At 46.3% G+C, this 20456-nt stretch overlaps 2 protein-coding genes across 2 annotated transcripts; one reads left to right on the plus strand and one right to left on the minus strand.

The window, feature by feature from the left end:
* The first annotated feature begins 451 nt into the window (after positions 1-451).
* Positions 452-12022, plus strand: LOC112945541 (methylcrotonoyl-CoA carboxylase beta chain, mitochondrial-like). Its single transcript, XM_026037177.1, has 12 exons — positions 452-687; positions 2332-2528; positions 3621-3799; positions 4724-4804; positions 5243-5421; positions 6431-6623; positions 7044-7135; positions 8075-8231; positions 9016-9138; positions 9679-9827; positions 10272-10353; positions 11655-12022. Exons 1-12 carry the CDS (start codon positions 452-454, stop codon positions 11736-11738), a joined length of 1752 nt encoding a protein of 583 aa, XP_025892962.1. The 3' UTR covers positions 11739-12022.
* A 581-nt stretch (positions 12023-12603) lies between these two features.
* Positions 12604-19919, minus strand: RPE65 (RPE65, retinoid isomerohydrolase). Its single transcript, XM_026037183.1, has 14 exons — positions 19877-19919; positions 19118-19200; positions 18629-18779; positions 17859-17966; positions 17622-17763; positions 16825-16972; positions 16457-16538; positions 15927-16059; positions 15678-15817; positions 15259-15388; positions 14668-14782; positions 14482-14576; positions 14290-14401; positions 12604-12813 (listed from the first exon to the last, which is right to left on the minus strand). Exons 1-14 carry the CDS (start codon positions 19885-19887, stop codon positions 12662-12664), a joined length of 1602 nt encoding a protein of 533 aa, XP_025892968.1. The 5' UTR covers positions 19888-19919; the 3' UTR covers positions 12604-12661.
* Between the last annotated feature and the right edge of the window lie 537 nt (positions 19920-20456).

Raw genomic sequence — 20456 nt, forward strand, 5'->3', positions numbered from 1 at the left:
TGCCCCTCGGGCCGGGCGGGCCCGTGGCCCGGCTCACTTGGCTGCCCCGCAGGCCAGCGCTGCCCCTCGGGCCGGGCGGGCCCGTGGCCCGGCTCACTTGGCTGCCCCGCAGGCCAGCGCTGCCCCTCGGGCCGGGCAGGCCGGTGGCCTGGCTCACTTGGCTGCCCCGCAGGCCAGCGCTGCCCCTCGGGCCGGGCAGGCCGGTGGCCCGGCTCACTTGGCTGCCCCGCAGGCCAGCGCTGCCCCTCGGGCCGGGTTCGCAGCTGCCTCGGTGCCCGCGGGGCCTGTTTTTTTGGGAATGGCTGCAGTGCCCTTAACCGTAACGGCCTAGAGCTGATCCCAGCGTGCCAGGGGGCAATGTTCGCCCTATGCTTTACTTTCCCTGGCGCAGGGAATCTAGCTTTAGTTCTGGAAGTGAGCCCTGATTCCCCTCCGTGTCGTTCTTAGGGCCATGTGGAGCAAGGCGCCGCTGCGCTCGCTGTGCAAGCTCTCGCCCGGCTCCCCGGCCTTGCAGCTTTCGCCGCGCGACGCGTTCGGCACGAAGAGCGGGGACCAGGGYGCGGTGTCGCCGGCCGCGCAGCGCAGGCCCCGCGCCAAAACCTACCCCGTTCTGGACGGCCGCATCCCACCCGTGTGCCAACACGTGTTTCAGGAAAACTTACGGAACAGCGAGGCTGTTATTCAGAGGTAAAAATGCCTTTTGCATTTTTTTTAATATATCTTAGTCATTATTACTTCTAGACRCCTTAAATATTCCTTGGCTTAGGAAGATCAGTCTTTAAAAAAAATCCAGAGGTTAAAAAATATTGGGGGTAATTTTTTTTCCAAMTACTCTGAAGCTTAAAATAGCAGCTCCCTCCTGCTGTCTGCCTGGACATCCTCTCTGCAGAGGACAYTTCACAAGGGTCAGCACTTGAAAAATTCAAATCTGCCAAAACAGGTGCATAATTGTTGGTCAAAATGCCTGCACTTGGGGGCTGCCTGCATATAAAATACTGCCATATGACATTGTTTTGCATATATTGCGAAGAAGTATATTTTTAGACCTTCATAAAAATTGCCTTATGTCTAATTTTGAATGTAAAGATGTAAATGGTGACTCACACATACCCAGATCTCTCCTGAAAAAGTAGGTGGCGGTTATTGCAATTTGTCGTGATTCGCAGGCAAGAGCAGGAAAATGTTTTTTATGTATCTGTCCTTATGGAGCAGATGGCAAATACTCAAAGGCCTTTGTGCAGAAGAGAGCTCCATGAGCTGGAAGCAAAGCTACGGAGAACACACTGTGCCCTCCTGTGGTGGCATTTACAGCATTATTAAAAATCCATAGCTTTTTCTCCTGAGCTTTTTCAACCTCTGTAGTCTGCAGGAAGCCACAATGCAGCTAATGGAATTACGTGCAGAGTAGTTGGTAAATTATTATGTCAATTTTAGATAAAGATGATACATCTGGGTGAAAAATAAATGAGCATCCTGGTTCGTTAAAAACATTTTTTTTTTTCCGAGGATTGCATTTGTTTACAGTTTATTCAGTTTATTATTATTTTCCCTTTATTCTGCCTAGCCGATTATATCCGGCAGTGAGCTTTTCTTTGGGTGATTATACTGACCCTGCACTGTGCACTACATTTAGTGCTGCTGTGATGCAGGACATTCTTTAGGCCTGTCAGATAAACTGTTCAGTGCTTGCTGAGGGAGAGCCAACCATTGATTGGATCCTTCCCGAGAGCGGTTGGAACTTAGAGGTAAGTGTTCCACTGAATTAGGAGTCACAAATCACAACAGCCTTATTAATATTTGCCCCACAGTGACAGCTCCAACCCATAAATCTGCAGTATCCCTCAAAGTCAGGTCCTCAGCTTTGTTTGTCAGCCTGTTCTCAGTACTCCACTGATTGGGTTGTCAACAGAGATTAAAAATGATCGTATATTGTAAAATACTGTGTGTTGGGTTTTTACCGGAAACACCCAGGCAGGATGATTGAATAGGGTGCATATATTATTTCACACTCTTTGCCTTTGTTAGGCTCAGAAATGTAACTTGTGAATAATGAAAAATAAAATATTTGCTTTAAGTAAGTAATGTGCCTGTGCATTTTGTTCCATTTTGTGAGGAAGAAAACTGCCTCTGAATGCTGTAATCTGTTACACAGTAGTTAACTGCAGTTACAAATTCCTTTTGGAAACAGTAATCCAAAAGTGTGGTTTCCTCTTTGTTGTTGTACTGCTGATGTGTAAGTTGTGCAGTGCATTTAAGTACTGTGTGACATTGTTAAAAGCTAGTTGTAAGTAAAGCTTATCTTCATTAGCTGAAGCTTTGCTTTTAAAACAGATATTCAGAACTGCTGGAGATGGTCAGTAAAGGAGGAGGGGGAAATGCCATCCTGCGCCATACCCAGCRAAACAAGAAGGTGTTTGTTCGCGAACGCCTGAAGATGCTGCTTGATGATGAGTCTTTTCTTGAGCTGTCTCCGCTTGCGGGCCTCAATATGCCATATGGTGATGTCCCGGCTGCTGGATGCCTCACTGGTAAATGCTAGCAAATTTAATATTAGCTGCAGTGGGAAATTCATGAAGTTCATTTAATTGCTTGTCAGTTGTTAAGTAAGATTCATGTTAGAGCTGAAGACAGATGTGGGTTGTTTTGAAGGGATTGTTCACCCRGGTTGGAGGTGCACGCTGGAAGAAAGGGTTTGAGCTGATACAGTCCATAAGGAAATGGGAGGGGAGCTGTGTGGATGCAGTGGGTATCCTTGGAGGACCAGCTGAAGTGTCCAGTTGCTCTTAGTTACTCTTAGGGGTGTCAGAAAAGCCGTTCTTGCCCGTTCTGCTGCGAGGTGCCCTGTGCTCTGACAGCAGGTGCTAGCGGGCAGTGCCCGTGAGCCGCAGCCCCTGCGCTGCAGACCTTCGTAACCGCCCCTGCTCGCCRCAGTTAAGGCGACTGGCCAGATGCACTACCAGGTTTATGTAATATTTTAGTATCACGATGATGTGTGTCCTAGGAAAARTGAACATCAGTTCTTTCCAATAGTAATTACCAGAATGAAACAGTTCAGCCATTCCATAATCTGTTTTAAGGAATCGAGGCAAAAGTTTCAAAGAAGGAAAGTTTTCTTTTTTACTGAATTTAGGTATTCATTCAGCTTACCAGTTACCAGTCTGTGTTTCAACAAATGCAGAATGAGATGTCAAATATACCAATAACTGTTGAATGGAAGAGGAGACCAGGTTTCTGTGTGACGCAAAATCAAAGGCATTTGTTTTGAAACAGTTTTCAAATTATAGACCAATCTCTTACATCATTTCATTTTGAAGAAAACTTTCAGTTTAGAAAAGCACCTGGAAGAATAGGATGGTGTAGTCCTGTGTTTCTTTTGTCACAGATTGCTACATCTTTCAGTTTTATATCAGTGTTTTTATAGCCATCCCTGTAAATTTGTCTCAAGAGTGAGAAATTGGATTATCTTACTCTTTTTCTTATGTGTTGTCACCAATAGTAAAGAAGTAGTATATCAGCTTCTATTTTACTGGCATGCTATTACTAAAAGAACATTCTAGCTGCAGCCTGGCCCCCATGTTTTACTAGAGAGTCCTGATAAATGACCATGGTTCTGTTTATAGGAATTGGAAAAATCTGTGGAGTCTGGTGTGTCTTCATGGCAAATGATGCAACTGTGAAAGGAGGAACTATTTATCCGATTGGAGTGAAGAAACAACTGAGAGCTCAGGAAATAGCCATGCAGAACAGACTTCTGTCTGTGTACCTAGTTGACAGCGGGGGAGCATTCCTGCCACTGCAGGTAATATTGCAACAAATTCACAGAGGGAAGTGTTCATCTTAATCATGTTCATCTCTAGAAATAGGTCTGCAATATATTTTGTTATCTTGGCTAGATGACACTCATGGCCTCTTAAATCAAGCTTTGCTCACAAAGAGGTGCCTGGGAGATGATTTGAACATATGTAACAGTGGCATTCATCCTGGCTAGCCTTGCATCTAGCTTCTGGTCAAAGTTCAGAACTGCCAGTATCGGTGTGGGGACAAAGGGCTGAGCAAGCAAGTCATACACATTCCTCAGTGCGCTGACAGGCTTTGGCCTCTTTAATAACTCAAAACTTTGTTTGGAGTTTCTATTTTTGACTTCAGAATATTTAAAATTGCTTTATATTTTGTTGTAAAGTCTATAATGCATAAACCTCCATGGCCTTTAAAAGGAAATTTTAAAATATTACTCTAACCACAGAGCTTACGCAGGTTACTCCACGATGTACAAAGGTCRTGTCATTGCAGTGACTAGAGTCGTTGCATGTCCAGGCTGAAGGAACTCACGCAGGAAGAGTTCTTGCCTGAATATGGAATTTTAGAAAACTAAATAAAAAGGAAAACTCAATTGAAGTCATTTCACAGGCACAGAATGAGCATGAGCTTCCCACCCCATGTTTACAGTTTTTGCCTATGTAGAATAAATTGGCTTCACAAAACTGTGGAAGTTATTTCTGCTTTTGTCGTGCAGATGGATGTGGATATTTCGGTGGAATTGAGCAGTTTTTGAGAGGAATAAATATAGTAGAGAATGTATGTGAAAAGTTACCGTCTGTGATTGTTGGATCCTTCTCAGGATCCTTCTCTGTGGCGCTGGCTTGTGACTGAATGAAGCAAAGACGAAGCTCTGGCGACCGTAGCTAATCTCCAAACTCACCTTGTCTCTTCTGTGTCATGGCAGTCCGAAATGTTTCCTGACAAGTTCCACGGTGGCCGACTTTTCTACAATGAAGCAATAATGTCTGCCATGAAAATCCCTCAGGTACAGTGTCACTTTGCATGCATATAAGTGTAGTGTACGTGATTAATGGAGTCCTGGAAACGTTTCCTTTTAATACAGATTCTAGGACCAACTCACAAACAGGCAAAAAAATCTCTTAGCGCTCCCCCTTTCTGTTTGTGTGTGAAGAGAGGTTCAGATGGTACCTTGCATAATAGAATGATCATGCTTCAGCCTTAAGGATCCCCTATGTGCTTGCCAACTGACGTTAATGAAAAGAACATGGAATCACTAGGTGATTTTTGACTAAACTTCACTCTGCTCTGTGTGATATCCAGCGGTGGTGTGTGTGACTGTACGTATACCTTTAGTCTCCAGTTATCCAAGGCTTTTAATGTTTCTGAAATACATGTAATGACTTCGTTTTTCCCTTCTCCTCTCACCAGTGTCATGCTTGGTCTTGTTTTCTGTGTCCTTTAGGTGGCCGTAGTATGTGGCTCCTGTGTAGCTGGGGGTGCCTACGTGCCCACCATGGCAGAAGAATCCGTGATTATAGATAAAATTGGTACCCTGTTCCTGGCTGGCCCGCCTCTGGTGAAAGCTGCTACAGGAGAAGATGTCTCTCCTGAGGACCTAGGAGGAGCCAAACTTCATTCTGAGTAGGTGAAATGATTCTGTAAAGTGAAACTCAGCCCACCATCTCTAAAGAGACTGTCATTGTATCATAAATTAATTTAACTGAAGCTGGTTTTGATGCCTCCGCTAGTAGGACACAATATGCACCCAAAAGACTGGGAAGCATATTGTGAAGAAGTGGTAGAAATGATGCATGAATTCTTATAGAGGTTGGTGACATCCAGTTAGGTGTGTGGGAGAATCATGAGGTTAGATAAAAGCCTTCCAAATGAGCACAATAACCCAGGATCCTAATTTCTGCTTTACTGCTGTTCAAACCAGCTTTCCACTTCTGTTTTGGAAAAAAGAGTTCTCGGTTGTTACACACTTAACTGATAGAAATCTCAGATAAATCTAGAGGACAAGACCAGGGCCAAAAGTAGAACGTGTCATTACACTATCTTCTCAGTTCCTTCTCAGTTACTGTTTTTGTTCTATCAGCCAACTGGAAGAAAAATCAAGTGATATTAGAGCTTTGAGCTGGACTAGGTGAATCTGGATTTGGTCCCCCATTCCTTCACATACTTACTGAACAACTTCAGGCAAATCAATTATTCTGCCTCAGAAGGGTCAGTTGCAGAGGAGGAATGATAGGATGTCTTTTTCAGTGGAGGAAAGGTGGTCAGAACACAAATATTAAAAAGTTGAGTATTTGGATACTAATGATAATGAGAAACCTAAAAGAAATTCTCTTTCCTCTGAATCTGGTGCTTGAAGAGATAGCATGACATTTTTCTTTAATGTGCCTCTTCAGACATTAGAGAACTCTTTGCAAAAGCTCTAAAACTTGTAAAAGCTCCTGAAGCAAAAAATTAAGAAAGGAAAACCTATCTGCCTCTGCTGTTACTGAGGGCTTTGTAGCAGAAGACAGGCAAACAGGAGAGGAACCTGATAATAGTAGCTATCTAACCATTTCTTGAATGTTGTTTTTGTATGTTTTCTGTATTCAGTTTTCATTCATTTAATACTAATTAATGTTGCATTCCCTTCTAGAGTTAGTGGCTGTTGTGACCATTTTGCATCTTCAGAGGAGGAAGCCTATGAATGCATTCGAAATGTTATCTCAACATTAAATTATGAGCCCCTGCCAGAGGAGGTCAGAGAGTACGATAGTCCTCTGTATAGTTCTGAGGAGCTCTTGGGGCTGGCGCCACGAAGTTACAACTCTACTCTTCCTGTSAAACTGGTAAGTTGGCAGATACTGTGTTCCTTCGTTCTTCCTGTCTGCTTTATCCAGTGTTTACGTTTAAAAAAAGCACGAGCAGTATGAGGCTGTGAAGTTTTTGTGCACACAAACTATAACTGCACATGCTGGTTTATTTGTTTTCTTTTCTAAGGTTTTTGTGCCCGTRGACATCTGTGCTCTGTGACTTCAAAATAATTTTGGAGTCAAAGATTGGCTCAAAATACTTCAGCAGCAGTCAAACATAAACACAGATTTGTTTTGTATGCTTTTTTTTTTTACTCTTATTTTTTACGTAGAGTAAGACATAAAATGACCACTAGGACTATTTAGTCTGGCTTTTTGCCTAATGCAGGTCTCCCTAGCAGAACTATCCTCTTTTCATTTCGGTTTCTTTAGGGAAAAATATATGTTTCTTTGCAGATTCTGAGCCGTCTGATGGATGGAAGCAGATTCCAGGAATTCAAGGCTGGTTATGGAACAACATTAGTTACTGGGTTTGGCCATGTGGAAGGGTAAGGTTATAAGATATCATTATAATAATATACTGACATATTTGTCTAGAAAGCTTTCATATCATTACTAGGTTTTASAGTATTCCAATTCTAAATTCTAAGTGGGAATCTAAAGTGGAATTCTAAATGGGTCAAGATAGGTAGTAAAATACTTTAAAATACCAGAAAGCCTTACTTCTTCATCTAGGAGCTCTGAATTCGTCTTTTCTCAGGCTAGCAGTGTCAGAGAATGGTTTCAGATAGATGATTTTCTTGACTTTGTGAAATTATTTTTTTTGTTTACTGAAGTCCCTACCTGAGCAGCTGAAATGCAGAAGATTCAGTAGATTCCCTAAGAAATAAGAAGCTACATCTTTAAAAGGGTCTGTCTCAGCCTGAGCTGAAAGCTGCGTTCTTCCCATTATCCTGTCTCCCATCCGATCACATTACCTGACATAACCATCTATATTGTTAACACATTCATAGAGCATGTAACATTGCAGTCAAATCTTACAAAAGCAGTGGTAAAATATATTATTTCCTTTCAGCCTCTTTCTAAGTCAAAAATATCAACATTGCAATGTAAATGTTATATTGTATGTCACAGTAATGAGAGTGCAGGATGCTGGTACCTTGTGCATTGTCCTGCAGTGTAAACTGCAGCAGGTCACCTGTACCCTTGCCTGCCCTCAGAGTGTCAGTCCACACCAATACTCCCATGCTTTGTATCTGGGAGATATCTGCATCTGGGAGAGCTGTCACACTTCTTGTTCGTTATGTACATGAGCTTCCTTAAGTGCAATGACACATTTAAGGGCATCCTTTTCTATTTTAAATTTCTTTAGCAGGACAGGTTTGTGTGTATGACTATTTACGTTCCCATTCTTTAGATCATAAGGAGCTACATTTTCCTAATTTCTGGGGCTTGGATGCGGGAGCACTCACACGTGTGTCTTGCAGGCACTTGGTGGGGATAGTGGCTAGCAACGGGGAGCTGTCTCATGATGCTTCTCTCAAGGGTGGCCATTTCGTGCAGCTGTGCAGTCAGCGGGGGGTTCCCATCCTCTTTTTGCAAAACACTGCCCCACATGCAGCAGAGCCAACAAGCATTTCGCAGGTATGGCGTCTCTGGTTCAGTATACTTAAATCAAGCAATTCCTAGCTCTTGTTTTCACTAAGTTTTTACTTTGAAAGTAGCTAATTGTTAGGAAAATTGTTTTTCTTCATCTGCTCTTACTGGTTAAACCAAACAGCTTCATAGTTGCTTTATTCTTAGATCTTCCCTTTAGCATTCTCACTTTATTCCACTTTTAATCTTTTCTGTAGGCTCACCTGAAATGATAGTGCTCAGCTTGCAATATGAGCATGTGAAAACTTGGAGTTCTTAGAGCTTTTTGCATTGAAATAGAGCCTCTCGGTTCTTACGCCATTCTGTGCCGCAGAAAATAGATGGTTCCGTTTTCTGAAAATGAAGGCCCTGTGGTGCAGTCTGCTTGGTCCTGCAGGGGCTCCAGCGGGTTGCAGTAAGGCCAAGTTCTCTGAGCCGGGACTGAGCCCGCAGCCCTGCTCTCCCCAGGCATTSGCAGCTTTAAAGACGAAGCCTGGTGTCTGTCTCTGTATCAGAGCTTYGCTAATGTGCAGGAGAGCTCCAGCTGCTCCATCTCGTAGGCTTAACACAGGAGAGGGCTGCCGGGACATGCACRCTGCTTGTAATCGTTCTGTTGATTTACATTGCAAAATAAATAACATAATGGGTTGTGGAAGTTAATGCTGCTATCTTCCTCTTTTGGGAGAAATAATTATATAGAGTTGTAGAAAATAAATGCTAAAGACACTTTGCATGTTTGGTAGAAGAAGGCATCTAGAAGGAAGAAGAACTAAAATGTTTATTTCAATTTCAGGCAGAAGCTCACAGCAACAAATTAAAAGCTCAGGCCTCCATGATGTCTGCTGTGGCTTGTGCAGCTGTGCCCAAGATAACCATTGTGATTGGTGGATGTTATGGGAGCGAGAGTTATGTTATGGTATGGGAGCATAAAGGTTAATGTGTTTGGTAATTGACTTTTTACACTTTACYGAGTAAAAATACATCAGAAGCTATGATTACAAAAAGGTAGGTCCCCACCTAGGAGCCTAGAGCTGGTTCTAAAAGCCATGTTATTTGAGATTGTTTGTACCAGGAATCCAGTCTTGCCTTTTTCTCAGCATTTATTACTTGTCCACAGTGCTCAGAGACCAGGTTGTCTGTGTTATAGCAATGTGACCAGGGCATGTGAGAGGGCTGCTGGTTTGCTGAGAAGTAAACAGGTGAATGCTTGAAGGACAAGAGAAATAATCACATGCTGATATTGAAGGCAATGGTGATTGCAGTGTTTACTACTGCAGGGGTCTGTATTGATACAGATTCTGTACCTGTAATGACAAATGAGCTTTAGCATTATTCCTTTATGTCTTACGCTGGATTACATCGTGTTTTGAATGTGAACGTGTCAACCTATGGTACATCCTATAGTCCTTCTTGTGACTAAATTTAGTGACTTTGTCCTGTGCATTTTTTTTCGTAGTGTGGGAGATCGTTTAGTCCAAACTTCTTGTTCTTGTGGCCTAACGCAAGAGTGGCTCTTGTGGATTCAAGACACTTCTTCACAATCCCAAAATCTGAAGAAAATGACTRTAAAACAGATGAGTTGGAACTAAACCACCTAAAAAAAAAGTAAGGACGTTGAGTAATAAATCCCTGAAGTAACAYGGAGATTAACTGTTTTACAGTGCCTACTTTAGTTCATATTTTAGACTGTAAACAGCTAAAGCAAACCTGAATCTACTGAAAATATTTTTAAAATGCCATATATTATCTGCCCCTGTGAGGTTCTTCTCAGGAAGTCTGAATGTTGCTTACTTAAACAAACAAAAGAATGAATCACATAACCTAAAATGAAACTATTATGCTGTGCATATAAAACATCTGCTGTGTTGCTGAAAGACTGAAATGCTCAGGGATCAGRTCTGATCTGCTGTTGCTGTACCCCAAACTAATTTTCCTAGTGGTGCCATGCATACATTTGAAATTGAAATTCATCCCTGATTTTGTTCTACTGGCCTGATCTCTTTTTGTTAGATTTGTACCTTTAAACTTATTTAAAACCCTCTTCTGCAGGCTAGAGGAAGAAAGCAGTGCATTTTACTCTTCTGCCAGGCTCTGGGATGATGGTGTAATTCTACCTCAAAATACTAGAAAGGTAGGTCTTTRTGTTTTTTTATAGTACATTTTATCCTGCATTCTCCAAAAGATCTTGCAGTGAGTGTGTAAGCCTGTGGCTTGCTCAGGGTCAGCCGGCATGCTGATTCCCAGAACAAGGTCCCCCCGTTCTCACTCCATTTCCTTGGCACCTAGCTTTTCAATTCTCATCTCTCCTCTTTTGCATTAAGTTGTCCAAAAAGTTCACTTGAATTTCTTTTTCATTCTGGTTACTTCATTATAGCATTTCCTCTTAAACTCCTTAACTGACTTTCCAGTTTGTTTCTGTATCCCAGTCCTTAATTTCCATCTTGCATAATTACCTCTATCTCTGCTCTTTTAAATTCAGGCTCTTCACTACTTCCATTATTCCCATTCTTTTCTTATGTTTCTTTTTGAACTTCCCCCTGCTTTCAATTTGTTCTTACCCTTGGAGTGCTCCCCTATTTAGTTGGCAGGCAGCTTCTTCACTGGGCCTTTTCCATAATCGCCACCTTTGTTCTTCTGCCTTGTCTTGCTCTGTTATTTATTAGCAATACTTAAAATGTTCTTTGCGCTTGTGAAGCTTGTTTATTTAAAAATCACAAATGCACGCTGCTTTCAGCTAATGCTAAACATGTACCTAAATGCAGTACATAAGTACCAGTTAAATATTTTAGTAGAGCTTATGGGAATTCTGCTAATGGGAGAAGATTGAGAAGCATTTTCAAGTTTTAGGAGTTCACAGAATCTCYTTTTCACCAGCCCACACAGTTCACATTTGCATTTTTAACTCTTTAACACTGAAGACTGTGCTGTGTAGTCYCAGTCTTCACCATTGCCACATGGGAGTGAGAAAGGTGTCTGTCTTCTCAGAACGAGTCTCACAAAGGGAAGAGCAGCCTGTTTGGATAATCTTTCATATGTTACAGGAGATCATAGGTGCATAACTATGTAGCTGTGAAACAGGATTATCCTATTTTATATTTTGATTGAAAGTTYAGGGTAAAATATCTCTCTGTGCCAAAAATAATTCTGCTGTCATCACAGTGGCTTTAAAATAGTTTAGCTTCCTGACGTGATGGCTGCTGGGTGCCATTCCTGGATTGTGGCAGCCTGWGGACATTTCTGCCTTGGTGTCTCCCCTTCGCCAGGGTTACATGGCACTGATGGCCATTTCCCCTAACTGTACAGCTGGCAACTGTTTATTTCAAATATTCATTGTTTTGCAGAAAGTAAGAACAAAACCATTCCTGAATGAGCGCATGCATTAGTAAATTTTATTGCTCATTGTTTATACTCCTTTTCCTGTGTTTTAATCAGGTGGTTGCCCAGTGCCTGGACATTATAGAACAGCAGAGGTACCAGGTCGTACCTCCATCTCAGTATCCTGTCCTCAGAATGTAATTGCAGGCTGCTGTTTTCAAATAATGGGCCTTCAAAGAATACTAATACCACAGTGCTCACTTTAAATGTAAGTGACTTTCTAATTATTTTATACCATTAATAAAACAGTTAAACCAGGAACAGGCAAAGAAGAATCCTGGATTTAGCGCAAACAGACTTGAAGTTTGTATTTTGAATCATGGCTTGTTTCTATATGAGTTGAAGTTCTTATTTTGTGGAAAAAAAAAGTTTAACCTGTGGTTCTGTAGTGTTCTGATGAAGCAATCTCATCCTGAGCCATAATGAGTGCTTGATTATTTTTATTCATGCTTTRTTATGAAATGCAGAACTAAAGAAAGTGTACTTTGAGAAAAGAAATGGGAAAGAGAAAACACAGAAGCTGTTGAAGGTCTCTCTAGGCAGCAGGAGGTTTCAGGAACGCAAATGCTGGCAGCGAGGTAATGCTGCCTGCCCCCCTTTCACCTGGTGCCTGGCTGACAAGCGCAGGTTTGCAGAACGGCTGGGGAAAGGCAGTGAACATGACGGGTGATTTTATGGTGGCTCCGCTCTGATTGCCCTGAGAACCCTCCCACGGTGACCAGGAGCTGGTTTAAATCCATGGCACTTCAACATAGGATAAAATTACCTCTTCGTGCAGCAAGGAACAGAAGGAGCCCAGAGCCTGTTCTGTGTCAGGTTACCATGCTGACAAGCACAGAGTTTACGCTGTGCCCTTCGTGCATCTTGCTGCAAAGTTTAATCTTGTCAAATAAAACTTTTGCGTTATTTTAAATGAATAATTCTTAGTACATCAAAGGGTAAATATGAAAAACATCTGGGTAAGTATTTTAGAGAATCATCAAGGAAATTGAAATAATTATGCAAATAAATACTGAAAGAATTAGGTGCCTCCACCTTTCAGAGTTAGAAGACGGGCTTTGCAGTCACGCTCTTTTGAAGAGTCCATGGAAAGTCACAGGAATGTTTATCTCCACTTCGGCCCTGGCAACTTCGCTCATGTCTTTGGCGTTGAGGATCAGCAGGTAGGCAGGCTTCGGCCCCACGCCAGGGCTGATCACTATGCTCAGCACCACCCCTAGGCAGCAAGAGAGGAGAGTTCTGTCCGTGTCCTTCCTTGTCCTTCACTTGGACTGCCCATGATTTAAGTAACTGCCTGCACACAGGGCCCTAATAAATCTCAGTTATTTCCCCCCGTCGTAGCGTTTGACTTCTTGCTCATACTCTGTGCCAGCCTGGGGTGCTGGGCAGCACAGCTCAGCTCAGAGAAGCATGAAGTAGGGATGTGGTCTGAAAAGTGGCTCTGAAAAGCTATTGCAGGGGCCTCTGACAGATGGCACTTAGCGGAGTTTATATCGAAATTGTCCACGTGAAGAGTTGATAAGAAGGAGTGATTCTGCCTCCTGGGCACCAGGGTGCCTGTTTCTGGAGCCTGCCTCCTCATAGGGAAGAGAGGGAACTCTCTAGCTTAGGATTTCTGCTCCATTGTGTGCTCTTTGCAGGAGCAAAGTCATTGCAGGAAAACGTAAGGCAGGAACTCTCTCCTGTGACTCCRTTAGCCCCCTTTACTCATCTGTTTTCTGCCTCAGGCACGAGCTAGAACTGCTGCTACTGACCTAAGCCAGAGCCAAGAGCTGAGTAACCACAGAAAATAATCCATACGGCATCCCAGCCTTGGGAAGAGCACAGCATCGGGAGCATGGAACCTCGTGGTAACTTAGATTCAGGAAAGTGCTTGGGCAGGGGCTTAAGTCCTCTCTAGTGAAAACGATAAAAAGGACTTTAGCCTATTCTTAAAATGCTTGTTCTCTATCTWCATTAAAGTAAAGTTTCTAGGAACATACTGAAATCTTTTCAGTTTTAATGGGATTTAAGCCCCTGCATGAGCACTTTCTTCAGCTGGGGACAGAGAGTGCATCAAATTCGGGCTCCATATCCACCTGCAAGTTTGCTCTTGGCTTCAKCTGACCCAGGATTTCTCCCAACATCAAACAACCCTGCTCAGAAATGGGAAACTGAGGGAATAAGTGGATCCCCTTTCAGTCCAAGTGCTGCTGCTCCCCTTCCAAAATAGGAACTGAGCTGAGGCTGCCGGAAGGAATGTGTGCAGTGCCTGGCATGCACCCACTGTGTGTCCTCGAGTGACAAAGACTAAAGTCACCCCCTACGAAGAGGGGTAAAAGAACAGAAACATGCTTGGCTTAAGAGGGATTTAATTTTTAAAAGTTCTGCCATGTGGATTTCTTTAAATACTGTGTTGGCTAGTGAAAATGCTGGAAGACGAGGACAACTGACCATCTCAAYCTAGGAGTGCTTCTCCTCCTATATTTTCGTTTAGTTTTAGTTAATTTTTCTATGTTTTTCTCAGAATTTTCCCTGCAGTTTCACAATAAGGATGCATCCAATCTGGGAGCTATCTGGAAGTTCTCGGGCACATAATACTACTATGGGTAGTGCCTGCCTGGCTAAGCTCAAGGCTGCACATTCTGGGCCAGGAGTCCCAAACTGGTTGAATACTCAGTAATTAACAGACCAAACTAAAACCAGTTATTACCATCATCTTCCTCGAGTGCATCAGGATGTGAAACAAAGATTGGTTCTGACGGGTACGAGTCTGGTTCCTGCCATACCCAGGTCTCCTTTGTTTTAACATTTAGTTTACAGAGCTACAAAACAGGTAGAAAACAAATCTCAGTAAATATCCTTCGTTGTTCTGAAGCTGAATGTTTTCAAGGTGAATAGTTACCCTGTCTGGAACAAAGTGGTTCAGGCCAAGGCCATATGAGTAGGTATAGGGTTTCCCACCATATTTCTTGTAGTTGATTTGTGGAAATTCAAAGGCTGCAGAGAAAATAGGTACAGGCAGCAGCAGGATTAGCATCTTGCAGGAGCTGCTGCGGTGCCTGTGGCCGCGATCCCTGTGGGCACTGACCGTGGCGCGGCCCCGAGAAGAGGACTTCGGGCTCCAGCCAGATGGTCTCGTCGCTGTGCAGGGTGGCGGTCGCTGTCGTGTAGGGCAAGGTGACCAGGTTCTTGCCCGTGTCGGCCTGCACAAACAGCCAACAGAGAGCCGTGGTTGTCTCCCTGTTCGGCAGCACTAGCAGTGAAGCTCCCAAGGTGCTGCAAAGCCTCACGAAGCGCAGCAYTGAGTGCCTGGGAGAAATGGCCTCTTCCCTTTTCCTCGTTGGCTTTCAGGGGCAGGAGCTGGAATGGGAAGGGGTGTGCGGCRCGGTGCAAGCACCCTGTGCTGCAGCCTTTGCTGTGCTTAGCTCTGGTTGAGTCCTAGCGGGACCCGYGCCGCGTTCCTTACCCAGTGCCGTGGAGGTTGCCCAAGCGCTGGTGGTGTGTGGGGTGGTGCGTTCTGCTCCCTCAGCACGAGGCCCCACAAGCTTTGCTGCCCCAAAACCAGCTCGGCCGAGCAGCAGCTTCATCCCCTGCCCTCCGCCCGCGGGAACCCAGAGCAGGGGGTCCCGACACGGCCAGGCGGTCCCAAGGGCAGCAGCGCGTGGTGCCGCGCCGTTACCTTGTCGATGTTCAGGGGGAGCACGTATCTGCGCGCCTCGGGCTGGGGGGCCTTCTCCGCCTGCCTCTTCACTTCGTCCCAGTTCGCGCGTAGGTTCGCCAAGTAGAGGTAGTTGTAAACAAACTCAAACCTGCACAAAACAGGAGCAGGGACCCAATGAAAATGGCATTTGCAAGTGAGGCTTCGAACGCAGGTCTTCTTTCCTAAGATGCCCCGAATGCCGCGGGCCGTTGGGCAGAGGGAGCTGGCCGAGCCCAGGGCCGGCGCGCGGGTGCCGGCAGGGCGGGCCGAGCGCGGCGCGGCTGCAGCGCTGCAGGCGACGCTGCGGGGCTGCCGTCCCCGTCCCCGCACCGCGGGACGAGGTGCAGCTCCGCGCGCCGGCCCCACGCTCGGGCCAGGGCCGCTCCGCAGACACTCACCCTTTCCAGGTGCAGAGATCCACAATGAGGAACCCGTTGTCTTCATAGGTGTTAATGTGGTGGAAAAGGTTGAAGGCAGAAGTCCGGTATTTGATGTTGAGGAGCCTGCCTTTCTTCTTCTCTGCCACGTGAATCCAGACCTGCAAAGCAAGCAGCGCTTTGCTTTAGGTTACATCTGTTGGAGGCGAAATGAGCGGCCCAGGCTGCCCGCTCCGGGGCGGCCGCGTTTGCCCGAGCCTCGCAGCTCACCCCCATAGTCTCGTTGGACTCGAAGCAGTCCATGTAGTTGGCTCCCCACAGGCTCCAGGAGGAAAGGAACTTGAGGAGGTTGATTTTCACTGGCGTTTCAACAAACACGATGTAGTTTGGGGTCAGTCCAAAGCTGTTAAATAATGCATGACTGTGGTTGGTCTGGGCAAAACACACACTCATGCACCAACATGGTAGCTTATTTTAAGCACCAGATGCAGAATACAGCCTAAGGTAACTGCAATATAAACGTGCTGATTTTCTTCACTTCTTCAACTGTGGTTGCTTCCTGCGCGTGAGAACGGTTGTGCTTGCCATGGAGCAAGCCCACCCCCAGCAATGCTGTACAAGTGGAGCCAGACTGCTGTGCATTTGCATTAAAAAAAAGATGCTATTAAATACTTGCTTGTCAAACCAGCTGTTCTGATGTACAAACGTAGTACACAAAGTAAGAACTTTACTGTGAGCAACAGCTCTCTCTGCTGTCGATAGAGCTACWTTTTCAGTCTATAGAATGAGTGAAAAATTACCTGTGAACGTAAGAGGGCTTAAATCTGTCACTGCAGGGAAACTGCACAACCACCTCGGACTTGTTTATTGGGTCTTCCTTGTCTGGAACATGAAGATATTTGAATAACGATAGAAGAAGTTTCATCACTACTTACTGTGGTTGTATTACTGACATTTACCTCACCAAGTTTCTGCCTTCAACAAAAAGGAACTTTATGATGCAGAAGCCACGTAAATAGTTGTTTTAAAGAAAACATTTCTGTTAATTAAAAGAGGCTAATGAAATGTAAAAAGACAAAAAAAAAAATGTTAACAAAATCATTTGAAGAACAAAATTATTTGCAGGATGTGATTTTCTGAAGTTCGTTCAGAAGCTGGATTAACTGACCTGCCTGAAGCGGAGGAATCCGTATAATATTATAGGCAAGTGAAAAATTCTTTCCAAAGCAATTGCCAATGTTATAAACTGTGCCATCGTTTTCAACGTGGGGATGAGCGGTTGCTCCATTAACMGAGACATATTTACAGAGATCCACCTGAGAGGGAGACACCGAGAATGGTGAGCCGCCCCAGCAGCAGACAGGGTGTTTGCTGCTGCCGCGGTGATTTAGCAGACAAGGGCTCCCCACTTCATGTGCGGGAAGGTCTTCTCTTGGGCCAGAGCATCATCYGTGCTGTGAAGGGGAGGCAGCAGCAAAGCTGAGCCGCCAGGCACCGTTACTGACCCRCGGCGGGTCCAAAGGAAAGGCTCAAACTGACACCGATAACAAAGAGCCCCTCCGAGAAACATACTCTGCTTTAAACGCAGTTCCCCAGGGTAAATACTGCTTGGCTCCAGTCTAGTAGGAGCCCGCTGACAAGTCTGGCAGCTTCTTTTTAAGCTCAGGCTGTAACCTAGCTCCAGTTTGCAAACTGTAACCTACATCCAAACCCCAATGTGAGCATACGGAGCCCTCATAGCCTCCAAATGAACTGTTACTGGAGCAGAGTCAGAGCCGCAGCGGAAGGTCATTTACCACCCTGCTCTGAACTGTGCTCCCAGAAAAGCCCCAGCTGCCTGTTGTCACTGACCCAGYCCTCTGCATTTATTAACGCTGAACACTTGCCTCCCTGTGAGAGGCTGGTACGTRTTTTCCTTTCAGCTCTCCTCCTGGGTGTTTTTAGCAGCTCAGTGCAAACATCTACCTGCTTAATCGTCTCTAGAGTCTCAGGGTTAATTCTGGTTATAAAGTTGGTCTCAGTACAGGCGTAGTAATCTTCACCAATGGGGTAGACATTAACCAGGGCATTATCAGTGACCTCCACACCTTTGAAGTAGGAAAAAAACCTGAGGAAAGAAAACCAACAGACAGTCAGGGATTTCTTGGAAAGAAATTACACAGCCCATTTCTGCAGCAAGGCCTCACAATGGTCCCGAGGTACCTGGAGAAAATGTTCTTGCACGGATCGGGATAGGCATAGGTGCCAAACTCCGTGATCACGATTCGCTTCTCGGTCATTGCCCTCACGTAAGCATCAGTCCTGACGAACCTGGAGAAGGCGAGAAAGGGAAGGAACCTTCTTGGCAGTGTGATAGAAGTGGAGCAGGTCATATGGCTAAACTGAAAACATGCTTGTGATGAACTGTAAGACCTTCAAGAATCGCAGACCTAAAACCACAGGGCTCTGCCAGGGAGAGCGTCACGCTGCACCTAGGCTGGGACCCAAAGCTGCTTCTTGCCTTCAGCTGCTGAGTCGGAGCACAGGGAAACCCAGGATCAGCTTCTGTCTGAGGCTGATCAAAAATACGGTACTTATGCGCCTATTCTGACTCAAAGGCCTGACAACCAAAACTCACATTTTTCATCTGAAAATAGATGCTAGTTTTCAGAGTAATCTGTAGTTCTGTCACTACCTCACTATAGCCGCAATCCTTTCTGCTCTCATCTTGTCACCTGTAAAGGAACTGCTCTGAAACCTTTTGTGGAAAATRTGACGCACGTGGCCTTTCCTGTGAAGATGTAATGGAAGAGCCGTCTGTGCGGGACACGAGCGAGCTGCAGGTATTGCCGGCTCCCKCTAACGGCCTGCCCGCCGCGGCGCTGCCGGGAGCTGCGCACTGGGAGCCTCCCGCGTGCCAGACAGCAGAACCCGCCCCAACACGTTACAGCTTAGCAAATGATTCAGATTTTGCTGGGAAATTTTCCACGTACCTTCGGTGATAGGTAACATGCCCCTCCTTAAAGTCAAACTTGTGCAGGAGCGCTTGGCCGTCAAACAAGTGATAAAATGGCTCTGCGCCCACCTCGAACAGGCCGGGCCCACATCTGAGGAGGCTTCCTTTAAGCCAGGTGGGAATCCTACCTGTGGGAAAGACGGTTCTGTATTTATTCAGACCAAGGCAAACCAGGATTAATAGTTTTTCTTGCAACAAAAGAATAAAACTTCAAACAGTTTAGTCCATTTTATTTTTTAGCCCATGGGCACTGAACTTCTTTAAACAGAAGATGTTGCGTTGTTATGAGCGCTCTGAACTGTGCTTGCTCCTTCCTCTGCAGAGCTCGCACGGGTGCCCAGCACTGCCGCGCCTGGAGCCGCAGCTGGGCAGCCCCCTCGGCCCCGCGCTCCGGAGCTCCGTGCGCCCCGGGAATGGGGCTGGGCTCGGAGGCAGCGCCAACGGAGGTCAGAGTGGCCGTACAAACCTGTGACGTGAGCAGTTATGGGAGAGGACAGCTCCTCCACGGTCTCAAAGAGCTTCTTGTACCCTCCAGCGGGGTGTTCAACTCTGAAAGAGTCACGACACCTTGAAATCAGCTTCATTTGGAGGAGCTTTGGGAGCCCACRAGAGCAGGGGCATTCTGCTTCTGGGGGCAATCGTTTGTGTCTTGCAAATAACTCGACAAGCGATCAGGGARAAGCACCGGCCTTCAGGAGAAAAGAGGCTTCAAGGACTCGGAGAAGCTCCGTGTTTAGGGAGTGAGCATACGGATGGAGGACACCGAGCACCTCAGCCCCTGCTGAGCTGTCTGTAGCAAGGCAAGCGCCCTCCAACACCGCACGATTTCAGGAGCTCCCCACACACCAGGGAGCAGCTGACTTTGTGGGATCGAAACGGCAGCTGTGGTTCGGCGCCGCCGTGGCGCAGGTCCCGTCTGCAGCCATTCCAGCAGCTGAGACCCGTGGGGGCTTGGGCAGCTCCTTCCTCGCCCGCCACCCATCAGGGGAGGTGCCGCCTCTCCTGTGCTCACCTCAGCCCAAGGGGCCGAAGCCGCCGCGGCCKCTCTGCACCTGGGGCCCGGCAGCCCGCGGCACCGAGACGCCCGCGGCACAGCCCCGGCGCAGGGAATGGGCAGCGCGGGCGCAGCGGCACCCCGGCGCTCCCGCACGCACCTGCCGAGCGCGGGGCACAGCGCGCGGCAACGAGCGGGCGCTGCTGGAGGGAGGCCTGCAGCGATACTCACTGGCTGTACATGTTCTCCCGAGGAAGGCGTGCGCCTGCGAAGCCCGCGGCMAAGCGCGCCACGTGGAGCCGCGCGCCTGGTATTTATGCGGGCGCTAAGTCCCGCGGAGGGAAGTCGCAGGTCCAAGCGAACACCCCGAGCAACCAGTCAGCTCAGCAGCGGGAACAGAAGTGGCTTTCACCACCCAAATCCTCCCCACGCTTTGTTAGGGTTTGTCTTGCGGCTCACACAAAAAGAGTCTTTGAATGTTTTTCAGAGACCTGAATTCTTCCCAAGCAAAGTGATTATGAAGAAAAGGGCGGGGGGGGCGAGGGGGAAAAAACCACCACAAAACAGGGAGAAACAGAGTGGCACACAGGGTACGGAGCCAAGGCGCAGGCCCTGCTGCCCAGTGGCCCCTCCTGGCCCGTGGCCACAGGCCCTGCACACGCTGCCCCGCGGAAACGCTGCCAGAGCGGCCGGGCCCTGCTGCTGCCACCCGCTCACCTTGCGCCGTGCWGCGCAGCGCGGCCCTCCGCTGCCCCGCGCCCACCACACGCTCTGCCCRCTGCCCTCCCTACTTACACATTCCTTTATTTAG

Source organism: Nothoprocta perdicaria, unplaced genomic scaffold, assembly GCF_003342845.1.
Source record: "Nothoprocta perdicaria isolate Ctin4 unplaced genomic scaffold, notPer1 scaffold_191, whole genome shotgun sequence".
NCBI classification, from domain to species: domain Eukaryota; kingdom Metazoa; phylum Chordata; class Aves; order Tinamiformes; family Tinamidae; genus Nothoprocta; species Nothoprocta perdicaria.